This window comes from Engraulis encrasicolus, chromosome 7 (assembly GCF_034702125.1).
Source record: "Engraulis encrasicolus isolate BLACKSEA-1 chromosome 7, IST_EnEncr_1.0, whole genome shotgun sequence".
In the NCBI taxonomy this organism is placed as follows: Eukaryota; Metazoa; Chordata; class Actinopteri; order Clupeiformes; family Engraulidae; genus Engraulis; species Engraulis encrasicolus.
This window is the reverse complement of record NC_085863.1, coordinates 37,428,882-37,445,627: the sequence shown is the minus strand read 5'-3', so window position 1 is coordinate 37,445,627 and position 16,746 is coordinate 37,428,882. Positions and strand designations below refer to the sequence as shown.

General features: G+C 42.2%; 1 protein-coding gene across 1 annotated transcript in view; it reads right to left on the bottom strand.

The window, feature by feature from the left end:
* Positions 1-7,218: 7,218 nt before the first annotated feature.
* The window catches only part of gltpd2b (glycolipid transfer protein domain containing 2b), a 10,748-nt gene continuing 1,220 nt past the window's right edge, over positions 7,219-16,746 (bottom strand). Inside the window, exons 2-4 of the mRNA XM_063203433.1 lie at positions 15,107-15,165; positions 14,124-14,293; positions 7,219-10,211 (exon numbers count right to left, since the gene is read on the bottom strand). Coding sequence (XP_063059503.1) covers positions 9,533-10,211; positions 14,124-14,293; positions 15,107-15,165 — 908 coding nt within the window. The 3' untranslated portion in view covers positions 7,219-9,532. The remainder of the gene's footprint in view (positions 10,212-14,123; positions 14,294-15,106; positions 15,166-16,746) is intronic.

The following is a 16,746-nucleotide window of genomic DNA, read 5'->3' as shown; positions in this document are numbered from 1 at the left end:
AACTGCAACGGGCATCATATTCACTTCACACCCCCATCTGCTGTCTCCTATTTACACACACACACACACACACACACACACACACACACACACACACACACACACACACACACACACACACACACACACACACACACACACACACACGCAACACACACATACTGACAGGTGTGTGCATGCACTCTTGCACACACACACAAACACTCACACTCACACACACACACACACACACACACACACACACACACACACACACACACACACACACACACACACACACGCACGCACACACACACACACACACACACACACACACACACCATCCAATCCATTCCCTAAACTCGATCAATGCAGCCTAAGAGATGGGATGCCATCCACAGTAGATCAGAGGGTTTATGACCAGTATGGTTAAGAGCGCTTACGCACCCTGTGCCCCCTCCGCTGTGTGTACAGTACAGTAGTCCACCATTGACACAAATACCTTGTGTTTTCTTTTTTAAGTCATCTTGTACACATAAGCATCTAGATCCTAACACGCATCTTCACCATCATCACCACATGGGACATGTGTACCTTTGTTTATAATGACATGTATATATAGATGTTTTTTGATTGTTTTCTTTTTTGTCTGGTCTTATTTTGTTTCTTTCTGTTATTTAATTGCATCTGTTCTGCATGTGCTTTTGTGCAAGTCAGAAAAAAAGATGCAGTTGTAATTTTGTATTGATTTGCACTTGGGGTTGTGTGTTGTGAACAGTCATCATTTGAAAGCTTAAGAAAGTCAGCAGACGGATTGGGGGGAAAAATGTCAAAACTGCATGCGTGTGTGTGTGTGTGTGTGTGTGTGTGTGTGTGTGTGTGTGTGTGTGTGTGTGTGTGTGTGTGTGTGTGTGTGTGTGCGTGTGTGTGCGTGTGCGTGTGCTTGTGTGTGAGAGAGATATTGTGAATGTGCTTATGCATGTGCGAATGCAAGAGTTATGTGCATTGGTTTATTTTCCTTTTATTTCTCTTTGGTTGTTAAATCTTATGTTGAAAATTTCTTGTTTCTGTCATCCAGTCATGTACATAATCTAGTCTACGCTCATTCATATTTCGAAGGCCGTTTAGGATTCAAATGTAGATGGGAAATGATGTACAGTAGATGTACACGCTCACTGTTCAACCACAGGGCCTCATGCAGGCCCCGCTGGAAAAAGGCCTTTTCAAACCTGTAGTCCCCAAAGACTTGGCTGAGTCAATAAAATCAAACAAACAAGATGGCTCATATTTTTTCTTTTTCTTTTGCTAACTACACTTCTTTTTTGACTAAGGTCTTGCAAATCGTAGATCCCAGAAGCCAATAAGCCAATTATAAACCGAACAAAAGCTTTTTTCTTCAGTTGGTAATAACTCACAACTCATCACAGTTCCACACATATTTTCATTACAGTAAAAACTTTAGGCGCTAAGCGCTAACTCTGACCATCACTTAGCTATCATATGTGTCAAACTGGCTCAGCATTAGTTTGCAATCTAGTTACCTTAGTCCTTACCTTAGCAAAACTTGGCCCCACCACTGCAACACACACACACACACACACACACACACACACACACACACACACACACACACACACACACACACACACACACACACACACACACACACACACACACACACACCCCTCCAATTCACCAACTGGCTATAGTCAGCACTCCTCCGCACAAAGATCTGTCTCCCCTTTGATCTTTGAATGTGCTGTGAGCGCACTTCACTTCACTTCACTTCATCCCCATCCTAGCTCATCCATATTCACCAAACCATCAGAGCATCTGGGAGAGGAGAGGGGGACACCGACAGGAGTGGGGAGAGAGGACAGGGGACACACCGGGGAGAGGAGAGGAAAGGAGAGGAGAGGAGAGGAGAGGAGAGGTGAGGTGAGGGACACACACACACACACAGGGGGGTTGGGATAATCTTGTGCTACCAGGCTAGAGTAGATTTACTTGATCTTGCCATTGGGAAAGTCAATGCTTGTGGCACTAATGCATTCTGAAACAGTAGCTGGCCACCTATTTTTTGTTGTTCCATGCACACATATCATACGACTTCCGTGAGACTTCCAAAATGTTGTGTTCCAACAAGGTGGTTAATTGGGATTGTCCACACCTCACAAGGAAGAACCGTGCATGGTGCAGTCAAGACAGTCAAAACATGGCACAAAACCAGTTGCTGCTAGCTGTTCTTTTGAATACCTTCAGGTCAATGGAGTTCTGTCAAGTGCACAACACAGAGAAACCATCAGTCAACTACAAAATGAAAGTATGATTGGCTGTGATACATCCTTAGGCTATACTGTATGATCATGTAGGTAAAAGACACAGTCAAGTCACTTGACCCTTTGAGTTGCATCATGGTTTCTGAGTTGTGTTACACAGAGTTATTATTTAACGAATGACACTTGAAGGACACAGGGCCCTTGTTCCTCTCTCCAGTGTGGGGGTGCCAAGTAGCTGTCAAGGTGGCCAGAGGCTATGTCCGTGTCAGCTAAAGTTATAGCACAGCCCTCTAACAGGCCACAGGGTCTGTGAGGTGAGAGAGCCTGCTTCCCTTCACCATTCACTCTTCAGCTGCGTAATCTCTTAATCTTATTGGGTAATCCCGAACAGGTCTTCTATTTTATCTCTCCTCTCTGTGTCGTCGTACCCTTCCCCTTTCCTTCCGTTTTCTCTCCTGCATTATTCCTGTCCTTTCTTCTTCTCCTCCTCTTTGACACCGTAACATCTACCATAGATTTCAACAAAATAAAATATTTCTTTTAGTTTTCTTTTACATAGGCCCAAGCGGATTTTCAAACTCGAAATCGTCAAATGTTTTGGTGCTTGTCTCCTTTTAGGCTACATAATCTCCTGACGAGTCTTGTTTTTACTGGGCAGAAAATTACTTCCACAAAATTACATCCACAAACTGCTTTGAAATACACTGTTGTACTACTGGCTCCTGGTGCTGCAAATGAATGCAAACTTAACATGCATGAAAAGGAATCCTATGAAAAAGAGAAGAACCAATGATTTCCTTTAACCAAAGATGCTTTGCATGGAATAAGTTTGACTTGTCTCTTTGTGACAAAAATGTATGCTTTCAAATATGGTCAGAAGAACTGAAGGTCCTAAAACCGCAAACTAGGGTTTTTTTCTTCCTTCACTTTTGACGTCCTGTGTCCATCTCAAGGACAAAGGCCATTGAAGCAACAGGTGTCACTATCATAGAACAGTGCCTCCTGGTGGAGAAACAATGTTACTCCAACCACACACACGCACAGAACATGAAGTGCATGTGTGACCCCTAACTGAATGTTGTTTGTGTTTTTTAAAGATTTGTGAGGCTCAAAAGAAAAGTAATTATTTTTGTGTACTATATTGAAATTATATATTTATTTCTATGTTTGGAATGGCTATTCAAATACCTCAATCTACATAATAGAGTATATACATATACAGTATGACACAATATACATACGGATAATTAATTCAGCTATTTATGTATTTTCACGTTTGGAATGGCTTTTAAAAAATTTCACCCTAAAAAATAGTTTATGTGACACCAGACACAGATGATTATGCAACAGTGAATATTTGATGACCAAAGGGTGAAAAGAAAGGTGTTCGTATATAGATTTTACATTTACTTGGGTTGTAAAAAAAAGTCTATTTTCAAAAGGCATAGCGGGCATATGTTATAATACAAAGAAATATCTCTGATTTGATTTTAGCTTGATCAGTCTTAAATATGCAACAGTTGAAGAGTATGTTTGACAGGTTTGTGTAATATATTTTGAAATCAATAGCAATAAAATAGCAGATACTGATAACCAACTCTCAGTGTGATGATATTCAACAAATGGTGTTAATGCACTGTTACTGGGGACCTTTTCAAAGATGTCCAATGGGTTAAAATGTCCTGTACTAACGAAAGTTTGTGCTATGTTTATTTCACATGTAACTTGTTGTATGGCCAGTAAAAAATAAATAAAGCTTGAAAAGCTTACTCTGTCAAAATTCCATGGTGTATTACATTAAGCATGCCATTTTGACCTATTGTTGTGTTCATTGAAGACCTATGAGAAAATGAATAGCCATTTCCCAGACTTTACCTCACTTGTGATACAGTCTGGCAATAACCAGACTAGGTCAGTCAAGTGGATTTGCAAGCAATTAGGGTAATTTGAAAAATGTCAAAATATGACTTATGACTGAAATATATAATACTAGTTCATAATAACTCTTCCAAGCAGACAAAGGGCTGCACTGAGGCACAAGGCTAAAATACACATTGTGAGTACGATGTAATAACATGTACATATTATTACACCAGTTATTCTACTGTACCTAATGAGTAAGTACACTGTAATTAAAACCCTGTTAAACTACCTTAATATTTTTAGAATAGCCTACAGGGTGGAGCGAACATGTTTCACATATTTTAAATGTTTAAAGATTTCAATCTCTACCATAGGACTCTGAAACATTACCATACATAAACCCATAAGCCAAATGTGTTTTACAGCCTGGCCCTCTCACTTAAAAAGCTATTTTGTGCTGTTTTTACAGTGGCGTATAACATTGACTCTCCAATATGTCCATTATGGATACAACATTGTAAATTTGCTGTTACCAGAATGGCAACCAATGACCAAGTCGTAGTACATTACTAAAGGCCCTGTGTTATGTCAGTAGTACTGTGGTATTTAGATTTACAATGATTATTACAGCGTTATGGAGCTACATCATCTCCTCCCTCATCAAGACTGGTAGCCATGCAGCTCCTATGAGACGGATGGAAATGTACTAGCGGCGTTACGTGGTATGGCATAACACAACCGGCATATGGAGTGTCTGCCTGCTCTGAATGGAAAAGGAAGTGGCTCCTGTGTCGGCGGCTGGTTAAAGCAAAAAATAAATTGATTTCCAGTGTGACGCTTGTAGCTTGTGTCACATCATCCTGTGTCGGGGTCCAAGAGGACCTCTCTGTCCACTTGCCTGCTTGGCCTCATTGCCTGCCGCCCTGGACCCATGGCATGGGGCATGAGGCATGAGGGGGGAGGACCGGAGCCAACTGTTCCTCAGTGTAAAACCTTGACCCAAATACTACAGCCACGACTCCCCATTCAGAAGTGTCTTTTCGTGGAAGGAGGACTTGTAGTGAGAGTGAGGAAAGGATTGTACAGAGAGGTAGGAAGGAGAGAGAGAGAGAGAGAGAGAGAGAGAGAGAGAGAGAGAGAGAGAGAGAGAGAGAGAGAGAGAGAGAGTCAGAGAGAGAGAGAGAGAGAGAGAGAGAGAGTAAAGGTGGGGCAGTGTATAATCCCGGGCTGGGTAATCCCCATACGTCCCTCCCTCTGCCTATTAGCGTGTGTGTCTTTCATCTTCACCTCGCTTGACAGTTCAGTGTCTCCAACACACTTAAGGTTAACTCTCACCAAGGTGGAGAAATGCCATTATGTCATGCAGTATACAGAACTACAGGAAGTGGATTATGTCATACAGCACACAAATGTAGCTCGAGGATTTATCCTTCAACCCAATGAAATCATTTGAATTGATTTGAATTTCAATTTGAATGGGGAATGTCACAAATTTGACTCAGAGGCGTGCAGTCATGCACTGTATGCAACAGCAGTGTGCTGGGTGTGTGTCTGCGTTCCCTCAGGTCAAGATATTAGAGCTGGACTTGGCTACTGTATCTTTGACCTTCAGTCAGCCACACACTTCATTTCAAAGACTCCAGAGAGAGAGAGAGAGAGAGAGAGAGAGAGAGAGAGAGAGAGAGAGAGAGAGAGAGAGTTGGGAGAAAGAGGTAGGTGGATTACATAGTATTAGGGCATTTGTGAGTTTAAAATAGTCCAATCAAGAGCACCAATGACTGAAGCACTGAGTGAAACACATTCCTACAGTATCTGCAGTTCACAGAACCATGAATGACAAATTTCAAGCATGACATCGGAACAGCATCACCGTCACTGAAGCAAAATGATACAAAGAAATCGCTGATATATGTGGGCAATGGAATGTCAGTATAAAATAAAAGCAGAAAGCTCAAATGACTTTCTTCCGCTGCATACCACATCTACAGTACATCTACAGTGCATGTCCTGTTCCCCTAATGACAGCCCCTGTATACCACATCTACAGTAGCCTGTCCTGTTCCCCTAATGACAGCCCCTGTGTGATCCTCCACTGGAATTGTGGCTCCCGAAGTGTTCCTGACACTGTGACGAACATACTGCACATACTTGACCTTGCGCTCTTAGTTATGTCACTCTGAGCACTTAACCAACTTACCTTAAATAGGTTCAAGTCCTTTACTTGGCATGGCTATGCATGCAGGCAGCGCCACCTATATTTTACCACTGATACTATATCGTACCACCTTTACCACCCTTGACCCTCGACAAGTGACCTGACAATAGGTTGCATGCATTTCCAGTATAGGACACAGCGGGGTCGCTGCTAGACATAAGCAGAGTACGCATAGTGCTTACGGCATCAACCAGTGCTTGGGGCACCAACCACTTTGCCCCCAAAATTGGGGCCTCTTAAATTGAGATTGACTAAAAAACGTCATGAAAAAATATTGAATTACATTACAAAACATATATTTATTAGTTAGTAGATTATTTTTTATTTATTATCATTTAATTATTAGGGGGGAGGGGGGGGTGCTCCTGACCAGCTATGGTTAGGGCTTCCAAAAACGTAGCAGCGACCCTGGGACACAGACTGGCACTTAAGTATAGGCTTGACAAGTGGCCCGACATGCAGGTTGGCATACATTTCCAGTATAGGACACAGACTGGCACTTAAGTATAAGCTTGGTGTTCAATGATGCCTTCCTGTGAGGGCGCCTTTGTAGGGGGAGCCTGTTTAGATTGGCTACAGGCAGTGACATAATGCTGTTCAAGTCATTGGAAATGAGACTGTCTAGCTATGGCAGGACCTTTACCACCCTTGACCCTTGACAAGTGGCCATAGATTGCATGCATTTCCTGTATACGACACAGACTGGCACTTGTGTATAGACTTGGCATTCAGTGAAGTCTTATTGTGAGGGCACCTTTGTAGGGGTGCCCGTAGCTTTTGATTGGCCACAAGAAAGGAAGTGACATCATGTTGGCGAATTAATCTGTAATGCTGAGTCTTACAATAGGTTGTGTACATTTATAGGACAAAGATCGGCAGCCTTGCTTGCCTTTGTAGGGGTGTCTAAGTTTAGACTGGCTACGAGAAAGATGACATCATGTTGACCAGATATGCAAGCAATGATATGTTGACAATATTAAGTTCAAACATGAACCGTTGACTTGGGTCAAGTTTTACACTAAAGTGAAATAATTCAACAAAACACAAAACATTCAAGAAAAAACAGGACACATAAAGTAGCATTCACAATATCTGACATTACACTAATGAATGACAAGTAAGCAGCAAACAAAAAACAGGCTTCTTCTTTAAAAATTAATAGATTTTATTATTTAGCTTTTTTGTTAAGGCCTTAGCTTTAGATTGTAGCAGCATTTTGCCCCTCTCCATAGATTCAAAATGAAGGAAAGGGCCTTTAAGCAATATTCAGTAGTTTTCCTCTTTGGTCACCCTGGTGGAAGAAGTGGATTTATCAATGATAGGGAACTTCATGGTACCTCTCACCTTCTTACAGCTGAAAACATTTTGGAAACATTATTTTATGGCTCAAGACCTGTAGTGTTCTTTAAACATTCTTGGTCAGAATTACATGTGTTACGATGGCCCATATGGCCCAAAAAGGTCATGGATGCAGTTATGGACCATAACATCTCTCACCTTCTTACAACTTCAACAACCACTGAATACATGTTGGAAACATACTATGGCTCAAAAACAAGCTTAGTGTTCCTTTGTCAACATGTGGCACAATGTTCACGGTCAGAATGACATGTCATGTTATGGGTTATGGGAGCCCATCTGGCCCAAAAAGGTCATGTTGTACAACTGCCCACTAGGGGTCAATAAATAACCGACTTCATCTCTCAGGTTTTGGCCCATAACATTCAATACACAAATAAAAAAGTCTATGAATTCCAGGAGGGCCTCAAAGTATTAGTTTTCCATTATTAACTTTATTTATATATTTTAAATAAATGGTCTCTCAAACAAAGGTTTTGGTACTTTTCCTTGTTTGAAAGAAACCTTAATTTTACCGTTGTCACTCCTCTCGATTAAAAAAATGTAAACCTTGAATTGAAGTGGAATAATTCGAACCCTTTCCTGAAATGCATGTCAAGTTAAGTTAGCACCACACACATGTGTTTCCTGTTGGCCATCTTGTGAAATTCTCCATGTGGCCCATGGCCATGTGTCTGTGGGTAAAAGGCAGTGTGATGTCTGAATGACCCTGCTGACCAGGTCATGGGACAGGACAGGGGGGGTCATGACACCAACAAAAAGGCAACAACAGCAAAAGTCACATTGACCTTTTGACCAAAAGTCTCAAAAGTTCTTCTTGTCCATACATGTCTGTGAAGATTGTGGGCACATCTTTTCAGACAAAAAATACATGCGCAAAAACATGCCTTTACTGACGGTTAGGGTTAGGAGTTGTTTTGGTTTGGACATAGTTTTCACTTTTCAGTGAACTTGGGCATAGTTTTAACGCACATGGTCAGACTAATGGGACGCCAGACTAGTGGGCCTCTTTTCTAAGACTGATACGGTCTTAAAAGTGGGCAATTGACAGAATAAATGGAATGTCAGATTAATGGTATGAAAAGTGTTTCTTTGAACGTCAACATGTACTGCAGGGGGGTAAAGTGTGACTGAGTTACCAGGGCCCCATGTGCTGTATATAGGGGGCCCACATGTCTGATTTTTGTGGATATATGGCTGGGGATCTATTGGAACTGATTGTACATAGGGCCCACAATTGGCTGCTACGCCCCTGGTTACAAGTAATGAACTCAGTGGCAGCAGGTGGCAGCCAATGGAATGCTTACATTTTTCACAACACACGCTTCCGTTGGTTGCTCTCCCTGATTGAATGCTTCTGGTTGAATCGTTTGCTGCGTTCATTGCCCCTGATCTGTGCTTTCCAGGCGGGACTCTGCAGCATTTCAGCTCTTTCAACGCCTTCTGTCTGTCCATATAGTCATAGGTTCTCTGAGGAACTTTGAGGATCCTGCCAGAATGTTCAAGTTCCTCAAGGAACGTTTAGATTACACCACATTGCAACTGAAGGTTCTTTTGGGAGGCTATTTGGAGCTTTGATTTGATAGGATAGTGAACATCAGACAGGAAACACCTGGAAGAGAGAGGAGGGCCAGGGTTGGGAAATGACCCAGGCCAGATTTGAACCAGGGTCCCCATGTGCAATGGCATATAGCCATAGTACGCATGTGGTCAGTAGCTTTAGCACGCTGCCTCTACCACAAGGTGACCCCCAACGAAAAGTTCTTTGAGGGTTTTTTTTTTAACAGTGAATTAAACTCTTTTGACCTCCATCCATCTCCATACAGTAGTAGTACCATCACGGTAAGTCCAGCATGCCGTGCTGCGCCAGAGCTTTCTCAGTGCGGTTGTACACCACGTCGATGGCGTTGACCACTTTGCGCAGTATCACCGTGGCCTCCTCCTGGTCCTGCACGCAGATGAGCCGGTAGAAGAACGTCCTGTCCGGCATGCTCAGGAAGGCCAGCTCGGCCATGCGCCGCACCCACCACTGGTGGTGGTTGGCCAGCGTGTGCTTGTAGGCGTCGGCGCACAGGTCCGAGGGGCTGCGCATGGCGCCCGTGTGCGGGTCGGGCCCCTCGCTCAGCTTGCTGAGGAACTGCTGCAGCCACAGCAGGGCGCGGTGGAGCCGCAGCAGCGTGCGGCAGCCAGAGTTCGTGAACGTGTGGTAGTCCACCTGGCCCCGGCTCAGCTCCGCCGCAATCATGGACTCTACAGAGTCGTAGGCGCCCAGGGAGGTGGAGCCCCCTGTGGGTGCGGAGGGTAAGTGCACGCCGAGGTCGTTGTCAGACTTGGCCTCTCCGAGTATCCCGCCGACTCCTGGCATACCCACTCCTCCTCCTCCTCCTCCCATGCCGCTCCCGCCCTCCGTCCTCATCCTCTCCTCCTCCTCCTTGGCCAACTGCCGGATGATGGACGTCTTGGTCTCGATTTCTGCAGTCACTGCACCCACCAGCGGGCCCAGGGCAGTCATGAACCTGGGGAGCGGGAGTGGAGAAAAGCCAGACAGCAGGATACAGTGAGTACAGTAAATCTAATGTGTTTACAGGGTATACGGGAGGGTAGTAAAACAACACTTCTTGCTACAACAGCTGATGTCCATTGGATTGAATTGAGACACACAAATTGTCTGCGTCAGCTCAAAAAGTACAAGTGCTGTGATAGAAAAGTACATGAGGAATGAACGCTGAATATACTGTAGGGTTAGGCCCATCCTACATTTTGTGAAATTCAATTCATTTTAAAAATAGAACACTCATATGAAATACAATAGTCCAAAACACACTTTGATGTAGAGCTATTTCTACGTACTACTGCGCCAGGGTTACATATAACTTCTTCGGGAGAGGTTGACATTACATGGGTATTGGTGCTGAGATGTGTATTGCTGAGTGTGTATTGACCCCAGGCATATTGATGCAGCACATTCACATGTTGTGGACTATTCAGCACAGCACACACAAACATAAACTATGACCAGACGCACAGCATTCATTTCTCATCCTTGTCACTTAATGTGACACCATGTCACTCAATAGGATGTTCTACTTTTGGTACTGTCTAATGTCCACTGATTTTTGTAGCCTCTTTGTGCATATGAGGTCGCCGGCGGGCCTATTCACTATTTGCTGAAAATAGTCAACTACATCATAACAACATTGCTATGACATTACAGAGAGCAACAGATTACAGTAGCCATTACAATATTGGCAGAGATGTATAGTAACAAAGTAAAAGTAACAAAGTACCGTACTGTACTAAACTGCAGTATCTGTACTTTTTTGAGTAATATTTTTTCCTCATACTTGTACTTTTACTGCACTACATTTTTCTGATGAAATTAATGCTTTTCCGATATATTTTTCATGTGCTGCTTTCGTTACTCGTTACTCGTTTCTATGCCCGAGCGCTAGATGGCTCTGTCATCACCAGATATGATGGAACGTGTTCACGGTCAGTGGGCGATGCAATGGTAGGGAAATAAAAGCAGATCGCATTCTCGCGCATGTCTTTTGGCGCGGTCAGTGACGCTCAGTTGGCATTGACACTGGCATGTTGGCAAGATGGATGAGGTAGACGAGGTATCGCCATCAACATCAACGACACCAACCACCTCACATAATAAACCAAATGGTATTCAAACTTTTGACTGACTTTTTTTCCCCCTATTTTTTTAATGCAGTACTTTTACTTCTACTTCTACTTTTTACTCAAGTAGCAAAACTTGCAATACTTCTACTTGCTTTACTTAAGTACAACACATTTTGAATACTTTTGTCCTTCTACTTGAGTAAGGTAAGGAAAGGTTACTTTTGACTTTTACTCAAGTAATTTGACAAGATGATACTGGTACTTCTACTCCACTACTTTTCTACAGTACTTTATACATCTCTGAATATTGGTGACAATAAGGTTATAACATACTGTAGGCTCTGCGATAAGGGGTTAATGTTTCAAGTGTGTGGACGTTATGTGTGTGTCATAAATGTTTTCATTGTTTAATTGTAAAAGTGAAGATCACTTGGCTGCACAACATCTCTACCTTTGGATACAAATAAAATGAATCTTTAATCTGATCTTAACTTGGTACAATCATATAACCTTCCACCTCCTACCTGCACAGCATAGTGCCTTACAGTTGCACTGTGTAGGATTGGGGCCAGAGTAGGTATTGCAACTATGCCGCTCATTGAAACAGTGCAGGCTATTGCCAAATTTGATCTTTTCATTAATATTAATAAATAATAAACCAATATTTACTAGTATGACCAAAGTACAGTAAGTTTTGCAGCTAAAAATGGCTATTTCTGGAAATTCGAAATGGCGGACCATGGAGAGGATCCCCGTTTCAATGTAAGTAAAATGCAATTTTTCCACTCATAATGAATACTTGGAATTTAATGGTGGTGGTAAGTATGAGCCCTCTATGGTACAGTGTTTCCCAACCAGGGGTACGTGTACCACTAGGGGTACGTGAGCACACTGCAGGGGGTACTTGGAAAAATGTAATTATCATAACAAATGTATGGAACAGTCACATAAGGACAGAGAAAGCGATATAGAACATGAATTAGGGGGTACTCATGGCACAACTAAGAGGCTTAGGGGGTACGCGAGACAGAAAAGGTTGGGAAACACTGCGCTATGGTACAGTGTTGCCTTGAGGCAACATGGACTTTTTGACCTTCTAAGAAAACAAGGAGGCATTTTTTGGGTGGTCTATACCACTTGAAGAATCTCTTAACCCTTTAGAAACCAATGAACTTGCAGATTGGTGGTCACATGCTCTACAGGAAGAGATTTTGAGTCCTCTTACAGCCCATGCGGCCACATTTCAGATCACCACATTTCCTCTCTCTGAAAGTGTGTTTTTCACTATTTTTCATCAATCAAATCCCCTCCAAAAATCTGAACTTCATTCACTAGTTAGTATAGAAGAATTTTCAATAATTTTTGGGGAACTAAAGTATAAACATACATTATTTAGTAAATATCAAAAAAGTGTATGTTGCCCTGTGACAACACTGTACCATTACGGAATCATTTTTGACCGTGCTGGCCATAATGGTTCAATTGAAAAGTGCATGAAATCTGTAAGAAACAATGAAAGATTTATGATTATTTGAATTATATTAAATAACCCATGTATATATTAATCAAAATGCATTTATGTAGTTTTTAATTAGGCTACCTTATAATAATTGTTTTAATACAGGGAATGAATCCGAATGTCTTTTATAGGGAGGTAAAGACATTGGCTACAAGCCAGAATGAAGAATTAAAACTTATTTTTTGTCAGACACCACAAAAATATCTTTGTTCAAGTGTTTTGCTGAATTGGAAAGAGTTTTTTTAGGTGATTTGATGCATATTCTGTGTTATTAGATGAAAATGAAATATTGTTTTTTTGTTCCACGGTAATACAGTGTTGCCTTGAGGCAACAAATTTATAAAACTTTAATATATATATTTTTTTTTAACTATTGATTTGGTTATAAGAGTCCATTTTGAGCTAGAAAAACCATACAAACATTTTATTTGCCATTGGTATCATAATGTGTAGCTTGTTAAAAAGCCATGCAATGCTTGAATAATGGAAATGAACTACTAAAAAATAAAATATCACACAGTGGACCTTTAACTCAATTTCAGTTCACTGCAGCAACTAAAGAAAACCAGCTGATGCATCAAGCTAACATCATATGTATTGGGGGGATTAGTCTGTTTCATGGGTTTGACCCAAAGAAATGTCATTTGCTGCTTTAGCACAGAAAGCAAAGTCAGGGGATGCGTCTTAAGGGGATAACAAAGGGTGGTCTGACTAAAATATGCCTCTGATTGCTAAGCATGTGTTCTATTATATCCGCCAAGGAACAGATTGAGATTTTATGAAAGGAGTTACTTGTGTGACGACTTCACGGAGGATTATGGAAAAACCTACCGGCCCATTTTCTTTGAGAAATCTAGAAAATGTAGCTACATGCCAAAAAGTACTACTCATAAAAGTACTACCATTCACTCTAGACATGTCTTGCAATGTCACTCTCCCTAGCGTTGTGCAGTGTATCATTTGGCCTGCACTTCCAGTGATTACCAGCATTTTGAGAGTGCAACTGTGCAACTCTCTCTCTCTCTCTCTCTCTCTCTCTCTCTCTCTCTCTCTCTCTCTCTCTCTCTCTCTCTCTCTCTCTCTCTCGTTTTATGGTCTGAATCTGATAATAATCTGATAAGTAATCTGTGCTGCTGGTGGTTGCCTGCTCGCTAACCCCAAGATGGGTTACCCTCGACCCATTCAAGAAAGGGTTACCCTCGACCATTGGAGCGAGATTTCGTCATACTGTACTATATCTCTGACACCTTATCCCCAGTGACTGTACTCTACTACTCACTTGATGAGCTCGTCCCAGCTGGAGAGATAGGGCTCCATGAGCACGTCCCCCGGGCCCAGGGGTGCCGACTGCAGGTGAGAGAAGAGGAGCGCCACCTGGAAGGTCTGGCCAGGGCACAGCTCCAGCCACTCCGTACTCTCCGGGTCGCTCACATTCCTGTTGAACACCATCTATGTGCGTGTGTGTGTGTGTGTGTGTGTGTGTGTGTGTGTGTGTGTGTGTGTGTGTGTGTGTGTGTGTGTGTGTGTGTGTGTGTGTGTGTGTGTGTGTGTGTGTGTGTGTGTGTGTGTGTGTGAGGGAGCGAGAGAGAGAGAGAGAGAGAGGGGGAGGGAGAGAGAGAAATGAAATGAATTAGCTACGCAAAGAAGCTGTAGGTTCAAGAAAGAGGCCTATTGGTAGCTGATGTCTTCTCTGGGGTTAGGCAGAGGAGCAATCTCAAAAAACAGCAAGACTCAGCTGACCATCAGCATGCAAAATGCACACAGAAAAATGGCAGTGCAGTGTACTACTTTGTGCGTGTGCGTGTGCGTGTGCGTGTGCGTGTGCGTGTGCGTGTGTGTGCCTAAGCTGGTTGCTGGAGCAGAACCCTTTGCAGGACAATTACTTTTCTTCTGATACAATGTGGTATCATAAAAGATCTCGCTGTTGCCTGTTCAGTAATGGAAAATTTGGAAAAAGAGTTTTGCCATCTGGAGGTATAATATTGCACCCCACAGAATATGAAACTGTACCTTAGAAGGTATGTACGTATATAATATTACAAAGTAGAAAAATATTACAAATAATTCATAGCAAAAGTAAATAAGTATATGGTTCTGCAAAAGTTACTGCCCAAGTGACAAACTTCGTATGCACTTAGGTACACAGCAGTACTTCCATTTCTCTCTGTGTGTCATGAAATCATTATTAGATGTAAGCTGCTAACACGTGAGCAAAGTCACAGACAGAAGGCTCTTGTGTCGTTCTCCTGCTCAGCCACTTACTTTATCTTTCGGGTTGTGGAACTTCGGACAGGCATCCAATCGGTTTTCCAACTTTCCGTCTGCGAAAAGATAACACAGGATTGCAGTTGGATGGTTAGTCAGATATATAATATGCGATAGGAGATGGATGCGTGATACAATTATTGTTCCTAGTCACGTCATCAAACAAAACTTGAAATCAGGAAATAGAGGTGGTGAATAGTGTTGCTGTATATAGGTGACACACATAATAAAAAACAAACAGTAACATTTGGAAAAAGCATGTCAGTGCCACTCCAAACAGTCAGGAGTTTGTGTGCCATGTACTTTGAACCCCCCATGGCCAAAACCCCCAGTAATGTCCTGGTTTCAACTCAACAATGAATGAAGGCAAATAAAAATGAACCGTTCACAACCTTTATAATGTCTGTAAAGTGTTCTGCTTGGAGTTTGACAGCTATTTCCTCTCCTGGGTTACGGATGAACGTGAGAGGAAGGACACTGTTTGTGTTCCTGAAAGACCATGGGATCTGTCAGCCAGCTGGGATTCGTAATCCCAGTCTTACTGCATTCCGTCTATTGGTCTAACCAATGGCTCGCCATACATTTATACATTTCTTTCATACATTTCATAAATCATACACCACAAAAAGTAATATATAGTGTCCAATTTCCTAAGTGAATAAAAAGGCATACTCTGTGTTTATTGTGTGACCTAAATGTGTGCCAGTGGAATAGACTGCACCTTCTGAGTATAAAATGTTAAAAATGTTTTTTTTGAGAGTGTAACTGGTTGTGTGTTACTAGTAATATAAGTTTTAGAAGTAGTATTAGTACTTTACAGGACTATGTTTTGAGTGTGTGTCACAGGATGTGTTAACAGTGCCATGGTGGCATACTGGATTAAGTTTTGAAAAAAAAAAAAAAAGTGAAATGTGTACTACTTTGTCACAACATATGCTTAGTATATACTGTATGTAGGGCCTATAGTATGTGCAACGCTGTTCACTATCGTGCAGCTCAAAGTGCTTTAGCCGTTTGACAGGAGCACATGGGAGTGGGCTGATTTTAAGGCAAGTCATGTGATCTAATCATGTCCCCTGGGAGCAACAGGGGTGAGGAGTTGAGAACTCCCTTTTACTTTCGCTTGGTTGCATTAGTAGTATAGTATGTGTGTAAGAACATGTGGCTCCTAGTCTACATTGTAGTACTTACATAGTCAGAGGGTCTCTGTTTGGTGTACATTAGTAGTAAAAAAAAGTTAGGAGTTGAATCGAGCTATAGAGCTGTCAGTGGTCGAGCCAGCAACATGAGATCATGTCTCACTAGGATGCAGCAAGCAACTTTGTTCACACTTTTCTGTAGTCAAGAAAGATTGTTCACCCCCACTTCCAAATAGGGAATCCCAGTTGAACCTCTGATCATGTAGTGAGTGTAAGCACATGTGGTATATGTAGTGCAAGCCAGATGGTACCCATGTGTCAGATGCTGATGGAGTAGATGAGGTAGTGAGTGTACACTACAGTATGCACGTAGCCAAATCGGGTGTGTGTAGTGTGTACTAGTTTGACTAGTCTGTCAAAACATGTTGTAGTGATAGTAGATGATGTACTGAGTGTGTAAGAACAAGTGCACACTAACGCACCCACATAGCCAGATGT